The 12971-nt window shown below is 35.6% G+C and overlaps 1 protein-coding gene across 2 annotated transcripts in view; it reads left to right on the forward strand.

Moving 5' to 3' along the window:
* Positions 1–1146: 1146 nt before the first annotated feature.
* Positions 1147–12971, forward strand: part of LOC146461223 (protein Aster-B-like) — a 43846-nt gene continuing 32021 nt past the window's right edge. Inside the window, exons 1-9 of one of the 2 annotated variants that reach the window (XM_085087182.1) lie at positions 1147–1390; positions 1524–1589; positions 5191–5235; positions 6287–6416; positions 7647–7685; positions 8297–8378; positions 9984–10087; positions 10661–10756; positions 12744–12824. In XM_085087182.1, coding sequence (XP_084943308.1) covers positions 1239–1390; positions 1524–1589; positions 5191–5235; positions 6287–6416; positions 7647–7685; positions 8297–8378; positions 9984–10087; positions 10661–10756; positions 12744–12824 — 795 coding nt within the window. In that variant the 5' untranslated portion in view covers positions 1147–1238. Of the gene's footprint in view, positions 1391–1523; positions 1590–5190; positions 5236–6286; positions 6417–7646; positions 7686–8107; positions 8129–8296; positions 8379–9983; positions 10088–10660; positions 10757–12743; positions 12825–12971 lie in introns of those variants that run through there. The other variant, XM_085087183.1, reaches the window with a different exon arrangement.

Raw genomic sequence — 12971 nt, forward strand, 5'->3', positions numbered from 1 at the left:
GCATCGACCGAAACATCTCGCGTCTCCCCAGACGTCTCGCTTCAGTGCTTTCTTGTGGCGTGAGCTTTGGTGACCTGCTGGGTGTCAGCAGGGGTTTTTTTTTTTCAATTTTTTTTTGTCACTGAGACATTTACACATTATTTTAGTTAACTGACGTTATTTTGCTTTAACTTACTTGCTGTCATCCTCCCCTTCTCCCAAGAACAAAAAGGAACAGAAAGACAGGTCCAAAGCAAAGAAAGTATAAGGGAGGGCACAGGCGGCCCAAGCTCATGTTACGAAAGAAACGTGACTGGTAGCGATCAGTACTGGGCGTATTGTGTTACATTTGAATTTAAATAGGTTTATATGGGAAACCAACGGCTTTGTTTAAAACCGTAGAAATTTGAACGATTTCTCAATAAAATTGACTTACCTTGACTCGTTGTTGTATTTTTTGTTGCTTGTTTGTTTTTCAAGTCGATTGGAAGCAATTTCGGGGAGTTAATATCGTTTCTCCAATCGACTTGAAAAACAGACAAGCAACAAAGAATACAACAACGAGGCAAGGTAAGTCAATTTTATTGAGAAATCGTTCAAATTTCTACGATTTTAACCGTTGGTTTCCCATATAAACCTATAGTTTATACCTGCCAACTTTTTCTGAGTCCAATGCGTAAGATTTTTGTCTCGTCAAGACCGGGATTTCCGAAAACGTCCGAGCCACTTCCGAAGATTTCCGACGATTTTCCGAAGACTTTCGAACGTTGCCGGAAATCTCCGATGATATTCCGACAACCTTTGAACACCGTACGATTCAAGCGGATTGTAGACATTTGAAAGCTTTTGCGATTGTTATAAGGAGCAAAGAAACAAATAACAAATGTGAAATGAAATGAAGATTTTTTAGAACAACTCGTCCGGATTTGTGCGTCAGGCGTGAGATATTGTCCTTGATGCGTGAGATCGATGTCTCTAGTCCCCAGGCATGAGACTCACGCATAATGCGTGAGAGTTGGCAGGTATAATAGTATATAAATTCAAATGTAACACAATACGCCCGGTACTTATCGCTACCAGTCACGTTTATTTCGTAACATGAGCTTGGGCCGCCTCTGGGGAGGGGTGATTGGTGTTACTCGCTCCAAGCAATATCACGGTGACCGAGAAAGACTCGGTACTACAGTGGCCATTTTGGGGGTAAATACAAGGAAAGTCCTTGAGATAAAGTGAAAAAATAAGGATTAAACAAAGCTGGAATGGATGACAGGTTATCTTCCAATGTTCCGGATTCAGTTAATAATAAAGAACACGATTCAAATAAAGAAAGGCCGAAGAACTTAGACTTGGAAAGCTGCAATGTCGGAAATGACGAGGAACAAGGTCCTGACGATACACGGCCGGCTAAAAGGTGATTTGAGATTGATCAATTTTTTGGCGCTTGTGGGTTGGAAAGAGATTAGTCCAGTAGCAGTTGTTCTTAATTCGATTTGCGTACCAGGAATATTGTGTAACTTGTGTGGTGTCTGTTTTATCGGCTACAGAAAATCCAAGGAGTTTTCTTCCTCTCAAGAAGATTTGCTTTCATCACGCAACGGTGACCTGGAAAGGTGAGATTCAGAGGTTTTGATCCTTATAAACATTAGACGCATTTTATTTTCAGTTTACCCTTGTCATTCTTTGCGATGATTCAAATATCTTAAAAACATATCTTAACGAAGAATACTCCTTTCGGTCTAAATTGGTGTTAATTTATTAAGCTTACTTATACGCGGAACAACATAAGCTTACATCTACAGGTCAAAGTTTAAGCTTAAGATCTCTAACGTATACAGTTATATTGTATCTATGCACGGAGTTTAAGAAATGACATAAGAAATCTCACAATCTCGATATTTGATCACCTTTCCTACTTTCAAATGTTATTTGCGTCAAGCCTAATCAATTCACTCTTTGGCTCGACCGCAATGTGGTCGACATTAAAATACATGAAGCCTAAATGTACTTACATATTAATTATCTTTTTTTTATTATGTTTTGTACTTTCTTTCGTTAAGGTTTGAAAACGTACCTATCCCGTGTTTACTTTGTGAGGAAAACAAGTTTATTTTGTATTGAAAGTGAAAAGAAATTTTGGCCTGAGTATTTCAGGAGTAATGTCCATTTTTTACATACATCAACAGATGTTTGATCTTATCCTCTGCCACTGCTGAAGAAAATGGCCTTGATTTTGCATCTTCATTTAAATTCATCTTTAATTTATTTCAATGTTTGTTTTATGTAGCTGTATCAACATGCTTTGGAATCGTACGGACATTTGTAAATGTTTGTGGGTTCTGAACACAGACCTGCCAAAACGTTTATAATGAGACATTTCAAATTGATCCTGCTGTCTGTGAAATTGTGTCTTGATGTGCCTAATGCAGAGGGGTGGGAATGGGAGGGGGGGGGGGGTGGGGAAAGGCAGGGCACTTGAACCCTGATAAGAATTTTTTTGTGCAACTAACTGCAGGACATTTGGTAATGGTCCAACAAGTCACTAAATGTCTTTGAAAATTTGTTCTAAAGAATTGAAAGTCTAAAATGATCAAATGTCCCCATAACAGGTAGCTTAAATTGCTGTCAATTTGCCTGCTTTTGGACAGCCTCCCTGTCCCCCCCCCCCCTCCCCTCCCCCACCACTTGGCAGCTTATCGTTGATACAGACACTGGTCACTGGTGCATAGCATTTTATCACAGCCAGATATTGTGGCCACAAACATACAAAGCATAGTTGATGGAGCCTATAACTGTCTTAGTCTTAAGGTTAAATATAGCTGTGTGTTTCATACAATACTGATGAGTCTGTATCTTAGCCAAGTTCCTATTGGTAAAAAAAGCCCAAGAATGGCTAACATTTTACAGTGTATCAATCTTGTCATGTGTCCCATAGTTTCTCAAGTTATGTGATCATACACAAGATGTAATACTTTTAAGGTGGCCAAACACGAGAGGACATGTTGCAGTGCCTTGTAGCAGCGACTAAATCCCATGATGTACACATTGAGGGGATATCGAGCAGGGACGCGTAACAGGGACATGTACATGTAGCTGAGGCAAAATAATTACAAGCTCACACATAAGAAAATGTTGCTGTAGCTTGTCCCAGGGACATGTTACAGCAACAGGTCCTCTTGTCTGAGTTGATACTTTTAAATTATTCTTGTGCAACACGAATCTTGTAAAATTAATAATAATAATAATAATAATAATAATAATAATAATAATAATAATAATAATAATAATAGTAATAGTAATAATAATAATAAAAAATTTAAATTTATACCTCGCAGTTTCTATAAAAATATTCAACTGTGCCTTACAATAAATATTAAATTAAAAATAAAATAGAAGTTCAAAATTACAATTCTAAAAATCCATAAAATTGTGTCCCTGCAACATGTTGCAGGGACAAAACTTTGCAGGGATGCAATGTCCCTTCGTGTACACGGTTGTGCAACATTTTCATGCAACAGAATCATTACCTTTCAGCCAATCACAGACAATGACCAGAATTCTTTACACTCTTACATATGGGGAAATTACAACATGGCGGCCATCATAGCTGAGCTCACTTTGAATGGGATCAAAATCGAAAGCTTATTGTTGTAATAATTAACAATGTTGATGGATGAAAACGAACCTGTTATGTAATGACACATCAGTAAACGTGTTTGGCTCGAGTTCCATGCAATCTGAGCAATAACTTCAGAATCATCAGTTAATGGCTGTCTTGGTGTTCTTTGATGGCCACCATTTCACTTAGATTATGCACTGCCTGTAAGCATGCAGGTCATTAATTTTTAAAACTACTGCTGCTGTATGTCTTTCCATCAGTGTGCAAAGCACGGAATTTTGTCGTTGCTAGTCACATCGCAGTGACATGTCCCTGCATATAACATGTCCCCCCATGTTCAGGCGCCTTTGATAATTTATACACATGCTACCGTGTATAGCTTAATGCCACCTATTTTTAGCACGACTTTGAAAAGTGAAAAAAACATATTTGTATCCATGTATTGAAATGTTAAAATAATGGTTCAGATTTATTAACTGTAGCCCTACAGTACTACACAGAAACTAGCATTAAATATTATTTATATGTGGCTAAATAGGCAAGGTTAAAATCAAGGCACTGCCTGTAAGCAGTTGCCTCTCTACACGGCTCAGGGGCGATCTTTGAGCTCTCTGCTGGGGGGTGCCTCATGGTTTGCTTGCATTCCCTTGCTTTATGGCCTGTGAGTATTAGGTCATTTACCCTGCTTTTTTTCAATCCTTTTTCTTTCCTCCCTCCCTTGGTAAGTATTGCCTGCTTTGGTAAGTAAATCCACTGACTGGGTTCAGTGTGAGGGTGCCTCTGGTGGTGGCCACTTGCAGGGTTGCCATGGATACCTCCTTTCCCGTGCCTGATTGCTGCCTGGCTCCACCAACGTTTTATCATATTTTTCTCCCAAGTTCATCTATTGATGATGAGTTTAACTTTGGCTACAGATGGCCAGGATTGAAATGGATTTCATCCAATCTTTTCAAGTTGTTTCTGTGTATTTTGAAGAAATCACGAATAAAATAGATTATAGTTTCTTCTTCCCAGGAGAAATCATTATTATTGCATTAGGCTGACAAAATTGTAGATGGTTCAACAAAGTGTGGTTTCACCATTCTACACGTAAATAGTTTAGAGAGTGGAGGGGTTATGATTGCAACTCTCCCAGGGATGTTGACATATTACTGCAACATATCAATAATTCAAATAATTATATGCAGTCCCCCTCAAATACCAAAAAATGTTTGTTCCCCACCCCCTTCCCCCATACATGGTAATATATACATGAACATGTATGCTCCCATCCCGTCCTCCCTTCCATCCCACCCCTACCATTTCTTGGTAGTTCCCCTCCTTTGTTAATGATGAGTAGTTGTAGTTGTAGGTTAAAATGAATCCAGGTTAAAATGATTTCAACCTAGGTTGATTTGTATTTTCCTTTGTTTAAGGTTGGGTAATTTACATCTGAAACAAAGGAAAATACAAATCAACCTAGGTTGAAATCATTTTAACCTGGGATTCATTTTAACCTACAACATTAAGTCACTACAAAACTGAACATTATGAAATTTTGCAGTTTCCTATGTGTAACTTTAATAATATACTCGTCTGATAATTTTATCTTATAGCCCTGATGATGGTGAAGAAAGTGGCCAAAGAACTTCACGTAAAGGGTAAAGAATGATCATATTGTAAAACAAATTGACTTAAAACTTGCTGATTGATTTAAAAGCGAAAGGTTCCTCAAGGACGGTGCCTACTAATTAAGAAGTCTTTTTGTGTGGTTTCTGACCTTGAAGGGAAAGCAGATCTTAGCAAGGGCTATTGAAATCCAAAAAGAAAATTGGCGTAACCACATATTACATTTTTTAGAGATATTAAGGAACAATTATTCTTAAAAAAACAGTAAAATATAAAGTAATGTATGGAATTTTTTTTTTCCAAACTAAAGCATTAATATTATCTCTGAAAAATCCATGGTTACCCCCAGTTTTCTTTTTGGATACCAAGAGCACTTACTAAGTTCTGCTTTCCACGCATAAATATCCCTGTTTTAGTAGGCACCACCCATAGGAAACCCAAGTATGTACGTGTATGTACAGTAACAAAAATAGGCACCATCCTTAAGTACTAATAAAATTAATTATTGACAGGAAAGGTTTCTTAAGTAATAATTACATGTACCTTAATTTACAGTGACGGGTGCAAGTTAAGAGTCAGAATTTAGAAATGCAATTTTTGAATCTGGACTTGATTTATGGCATGAATTTACATTTTTGAATTTTTTTTTTTAATCACAAACAAGAAATACACATTCTAAAAGATGAAACTGATACAAATAAACTTGTGTGGCAAAAATCAATACTGGAAATTATGTGAAAACAAAAGAGCAAAAGTATACATGTCACACCAGGTTATGCAAGCTAACAATCTTTAGTTATAAAATCCAGTTTTGGGAAAAAAGATATAAAGAAGGCAATTTTTTGTTACTTGATTGCAGGAAAATCCCAGAATAATTAAAAAGCAATGATTGCTTTTTAATTACTTTAAAATTAAAAGCTCATTCTAGGTTTTTTGTTCACAAATTGACAGTCACAGCAGGTGAAGTTAGGACAAAATGTTTAGAGATACAGTAATAGGACGTTGGTGCTGGTACCTGCTTAATTATAATGTTAAATCGCAGCGATTGTTGGTGTCATCTATGTTTGCTTGAATCTCTTTCAGTCAAAGCATAGCAGACAGTTTAAAATCGAAAATAAGAGACCTGAGTCCTTCTAGAAAATCTCCAACCAGTAGTCCAGTTTCTAAAGGAGAGAGGAAATCAAGCAAGGGAAAGACACCTTCAAGAAGTCCTGTAAGTTTAAATTCACAATCATGTTATCAATCTAACACATCACATTATCAGTTACTCTCACTGGTGTATTATTTCAGAACATCGTCTTCTAGAAAAAATGTTACAGCTGTATATCCAAATACATGGTGGGCTCAATTCTGTTTGGTAGAGATAAAGCTAAACACTTAACATCTTTAACATGACACTTAAGGAAAAAATCAAAAATTTTTTCACATATAAAGGGCACTTACAAGTAGCCATTTTTGAGACAGTCTTAGAAGAAATTTTTTGCAGTTGATTTTAAGTTCATTTCTTCAAAGCTGGATTTGCATGGAGTACAGACCTGTAGTGTGGTGGGCTGGCATGGCCATAATCTTGTAAAACTGCCAAATAATCTTGAAAATGCCTGCAACTGAGTTATTTTAGTTCATTTTGTATTTGCAAATTAAGCCACATGGCGGTTTTTTTGTTGTGTGTATTTTGTTTTGTTTTTATTTGTACGCGTCGTGATGCCGGGTGTTTGAGGCTGGATTGGAGTCAGTGCCAGCTTTCAATTTATTGCAACTTCTTACTCTAATCACTTGCAATTTAACAGAGAAATCTGTGGGGGCATTTTTAAGATATCTCAATTGATGCAACATAAGAACTTTTGAACTGATCTGCACTTTATTTTAACTGTTTTCAAACATAACTATCTTAAAATCGGAGAGATACCCATGAAGCTCAATATACATTCAGAATGTTTTGCCATGAGGGAAGACTTTTCAACAGAAAAGAGAAAGTGTCAAGTTTTATTTTGCCAGAGATATTGGTGAAAATGTGGGAAAGACAAAATCACCCCGAAAAAATTGATTCATTATTCACTTGAAAACGCTCTTACAGATTTTTTTTAATTTCACCTGCAAGTTGTCTAGATTAATGTAGTTGTTAAAATCCTTAAAGTTTCGTCATTAAGTGTCTGACTAGATTTTGAGATAATTGACAATGTTTAAAATGAGAGGTTATGTGCTACCATTGCTATGGTAGCAGTTGTTGCTTGGAAACTGATGAAACGATGATGTAATATGAAGGAGATTGAAGTTTTTCTTCTATGCAAAATTGTAATTTCAAAACTTCCATCCTAAGCACATAAAAACTGGTGCGAGCCTCCTTAAGAGTGTGCGACTGATACTGTGGGACACGATGTGTGTACCTTGTCGTCATAATATTTGATTTTAGTTAACACATTGTTATTTTTCTTACAATTTTAAGAAATCACCTGCTACTTGGCTTCCTGCTTCATTCAATCAGGTAGAAGACCTTAATATGTGCAAATGTATTTTAATTTTCTTTTTTGTTTTTTGTGTTCTTAACAGGAACTTAAAAAAAAATTCTTGTCATACAAATTAGCATTGTCATAATGATTTTAATTTTAATTTGCATTGACAAGATCAAGGCAGACAAACTTTGTATACTTTTACAATTCATGACAACAAAATATTAAATCGTAAAAAGTGTGAATTCCTGTATTAAGTATAACTTGATTTAAACTAAACTAATTAATTTACTTCACTATGTCTGATAGCATGTGCACTAAATAGCTTATCTCAACTCACAGTAACTTGAACTGTAGAATATACTTTGATACTGTACTGCAAAAGTCAATTTAATCATCCTGAGCTCAGCTAAATGGTGTTGGTTCTCTTTGTCTCTGTGTATAGATTATTTACAATGGATACAGTCTCCAAATGTCTGTAAGCTAACCTAGCTATTAAGTCTAGCATGAGTATTTGTGTTTGCAAGTTTTGCCGGCCTAGTAGTGTAATCCAGTTAAATAAACATTAAATAAATATAATTAAATCATTGTGACATATTAATTAGTAGCAGAAGTGTACATGATTATGTCATGTTTATTTTTACAGATCTTTTCAAGTTACAAAACAAAATGTGGAGATTTCAGAAGATTATTTAAAGACATTCCTGACAGTGAACAGCTTATAGTAGGTGAGGGCTCGTCAGATGCTGAGTATTTGTTAATTTTCTCCTTTTTTAGTTCGTTCAGAGAGGAATTTGAAATTCATGAGAAACTGTTAATAACTGTATCCATTAGACAAGCGTTGAATTACAAGGAAGTTAGGGGATATACGATGCAAACCCCAGGCATTGTTATACAGTCATAATAACATTTTTGGTTCTAGTTATTGTCTGTACAGTCAATCTCTATGTAATCAGAACTCGAGATCATCATGAAATTATATAGTCACTGTCTTTACAATAGACCAATAATATATATTTATTTAATAATAATCGATATTAATATTAAAAATTCTATCTTCAGTTGGCTACAAGGCTTTAGGAAAATTAAAACAAAAGAAAAATTAATTATTCATCTCTGATCCTCACTGTAATTTAGACTGTTGTACTTTTATTCCCCTAAGCCTCTAAGCCAAGGTAGAGTTTTACTGTAATTATATCGAAATATAATATTATTGATCTATTGACTGACTTAATTGTTGGACTTGAGTCCATTCACCTGTATGCAAAGAATGTCAGCTGGATCTCTCTGCTCTGTTGTGAACAGCAAACTTTAAGCAGTAACTCCTGTGCACACAATATTTTTCATTACATGACAGTTAACAAATCAAATGCAGCTGTAAATGTTAACAATGTGGACCAAAGATTTCTCAGTGGTTGCCATGCTGCAGTCCTCCTGTCAACTTATAACCATGGTGTTAAAAATAAGGTTTTACTTTGAGAGCTCAAAGCTGATACAGTCAACTCTCTCATAGCGACCACTTCTTGTAAGTGACCAGTCCTCCTGTAAGCGACCACTTCATAAACAACTGTATTGTTTCTCAGTTAATTAAATACTGTTTCATTAGAGCTCTCTTGTAAGCGACCACCATTCAAATTTCTTAAGGGACCATGACCACTTTGTCATACCCCAAATTGGGTGGTCGCTTACAAGAGAGTTGACTGTATTAGTCTTTGGTATACATGTCTGTGAGTTTACTTAATCAATTTTATGATTGAAGTGAAGTGACTGTGTGGAGTCTGCATGGTTAACTAGCACTCTGTGTCTATTTCCTGATTGAATACGTGACATCCCCAAAACCAATTCATCTAATATTTCCTGCTGGGACATTTTTACTATTTATTTAAATTAATGCTAGTAATAGTAATCACAGATTAAAAAGTGGAGTCGGCATGCCAATTTCATATACCGCGTGCCTTCACGTGATAATGATGCCAGATTCTTGCATCAAAACAAGGTAAATTATTTTGCACGACAGAGAAACAAAATGACATTACTGTTCAGTCAGTGGGGAAATATTGTTCAGTTAATAAGCCCCCTGCCCCCACCTTTCCTAAGGCCAGAAAATCCCAGGGGACGTCTTATAGAGCATTTATGGTAACTGTTAATTATTGTAAAGTTGCAGATGTTTATTGTTAATCATTACATGTTTTAAATGAATATTGGCAAACTTTTAATTCAATCGTTTGTTTCACACAGTGTATTACTACATAATTATTAATATTAGTTAACTTTTAATACATGCATCCTTTCATGTTTACTTTATATTTAGTACTGTATGTTTACATTTGCAGATTACTCATGTGCTTTACAAAGAGACATTTTAGTTCATGGACGACTGTATATATCACAAAACTGGCTATGCTTCTATGCTAACATATTTGGCTGGGAAACATTTGTGAGTATGCAATTACCATCACTCATAATTATAGTAAAATTAGTAAATGTGCTCAATTTGAAAATATTTTTAAAAGCTAATTTTAAGCTAATGGTAAAGAGAAGTCTTTAAGTCAAAACTAAGGGACAAAAATCTTTTGGGAGAGTCTTTATTGATTAGTAATTAAACTTGAATAAAAGTTCACGTTAATCCAGGATTAGCTTAATGGGATAATTGAAAAACTGGGCCCTGAGTAGAACTTCTTCTAATCACCTTCCTTCTGTTGTACATGTAGTCACATTCATTTGGTGTTCTCACCTCCAGCCATACAGTCTGCAGAGAATTCATGACAAGTACGGACATGAGTTTTCACAAAATGACTCAATCTGCATGTGCGCATGTGAGATCACGTCAATTTTTCCCGTACTCTGCAGACTGGACTTCCAGTTACTATTTCTCAAGGAAAGTCACAATTTCTAACTTGTGGACGTATGTTTGAACAATAATTCAATTTGACCCTCATCTTCTGCAAGTTGGCAGGCTGGCCTTACATATAATTCTATCACACATGATTTGTATATTGAACCTCTCTAGGTAACAATACGTTGTACTGAGATAAACAGTATAAGAAAAGAAAAGACTGCTTTGGTTATACCCAATGCTATTCAAGTCTGTACAGATACTGAAAAGGTAGGCTAAAAGATGTCATGCTATCTACATGTACTTAAACAATGATAAAATTGTTGACAGAAATGTGAGGTTTAGTGTTAAGTCTGGTGAACAAATGATAGCAAAAGGTATGAAATTTTTCAGTCAGTGAAATTTGAGGCATACTGTACGAGTTCGATCAAGGAAATTCAGGGGTTTTCTAATATTTAGGAGTCAAATCTATGACCTTCCGATTAGTTTTTCGGATGCTTTACTTTGGTAGCTCCTATGCAGCCATTCTTAGTGCCATAATGCAAAGATGACACTGAGAACGGCTGCATATAAGGAAACTAGCTTTACTACTGAGCTACAGGAGACTCATGGGAGCTAGGCCATTAAACTGCTGGTTAAGCACGTGTAAACATCAGGCCCCAGTTGTTCAAAGGCCGGATAACTTTATTCGCTGGATAAGGCACTCTTCAGCGTCTAAAATATACTTCACGTTAAATATTGTCCAAGGTTTTCGTACACTCCCCAATTAAGCTGTGGTTAGAGTGTGCATATTCGCTTCTGCACGAGGAAATACTGAAATCTTTGTACAGATTGAAACTTTCGAATTGTGACTTATCCGCTGGACAAACTTATCTGGCCTTTGAACAACTGGGGCCAGGACTGCATACTACAAGGATTTCAATGTCATGGATTGGCTTATATGTGAAAGAAATGTGCATGGTACATGGTACATTTACATTTCAAGTTAATGCCACACGAAATGCATTCTTGGGTGATGGGGTCAAGATTTGGAATGGGATACCTGCAACTCTAAGAAAAAGTACAAAAAAATCTTTTAAAGAATCCCTAAAAGGAAAGTTATTTGAAACACTTGAACTGTAGACTCCTATATTGAAGTAGAAACGATAATTGACCAAATGAAAAACTGATCACCCTTGTCCTTCTCTTTGCCAGTATAATCTGATTCTCCTTTTTCCCTTTTCATCTCTTTTCTATTGTAATATTAATGATAATAAAAAATTACATATAATTTACTTTAATTTTGAGGTATATCCTTATCTAAATCTGCGTTATTATGTAAAGTTAAGTTTTCTGTTTTTCCAGAATGTTTGGAATTTGCTGTAATTTTTTTTTGTCTTGTCCCGCCTCGACTAGCTTTGTGGCTATTTGCGGGACAATATATAATCTAAATCTGTAGATAAATTGTTGTTGTTGCTGTTGTGATTTTATGGTCTGGTGGCAGGTGTAATAGGTAATCACTGAGTGTAGCAACATACTTGGCAATAAGAACTTAGCAGTCTACATGATGTGAACTGATCATCTCATTTGAACAACTGAGAGGTTTCGAAAAATTATACTAAAGATTTGAAAAATGTCACCTTTCACATTCAATGGCTGTGCAACTGAAATTCCCTGAGGAAATGCCTCTTTGAAGAGACAAGCTTACCAGCTTAACACATTTAATTATAGTCTTTAATATTTAAAAGTGCTATAATATATGATTGACTTTTAAAAATGATACATTCAAGTTATATTGTGCAGTACATAACTCTACAACACAATGTGCAGTTTCAGAAAATATCCATACTCCTCCAACAGAAGGTTTTTTTGTTTAATTTGTACCCCACTCCCCCCAGGAAATTCCAGTTTAGCTTCATACTTTGCTTCTAAAATTTTGGCTTCTAAGACCGCCCTCCCCCTAGGAATTTCCAATGACCTTCCATGCATGGGGTGGGTATGGATTTTTTCTTGAATTGCACAATGCATACAGTTTCACTGTTCTCATCTAGAACACTTTGTTCATACTAACTTCAGAAAACACTGAAATACCTTTTTTTCTATATCATGTTTCCTGAAAACTGTGTTCCTCTTAGCCATTGATCAGAATCAAGACTTTTTTCACATATATTATCAAGATTTCTAATAAACTTGTTTGTGTACTGACTAACCAAAATTGACCAGAAATAAAGGAACTAATTCAATCTATAGATCATAATTCTTTTTTGTTCCATCCTAGTACTTTTTTGCTTCATTCATATCAAGAGACCAAGCTTACACAGTTCTTTTTAGAATTTGGCAAAATGCCCTTCTTGACCAGGTATGTTTAAGTTTAGAAATGTAATATATTATTCATTAATTTGTAACTTGCTTCAATAATTATTGATATTTTTGTCAGTCAGTGGCAAAGGCATACTAGGAGAAATAATCTGGGTTCTGCCAACATGTGATATCTGCTACTTGAACC

The sequence above is a fragment of the Pavona decussata genome, unplaced genomic scaffold (genome assembly GCF_977016875.1).
Source record: "Pavona decussata unplaced genomic scaffold, jaPavDecu1.1 SCAFFOLD_201, whole genome shotgun sequence".
NCBI lineage: Eukaryota > Metazoa > Cnidaria > Anthozoa > Scleractinia > Agariciidae > Pavona > Pavona decussata.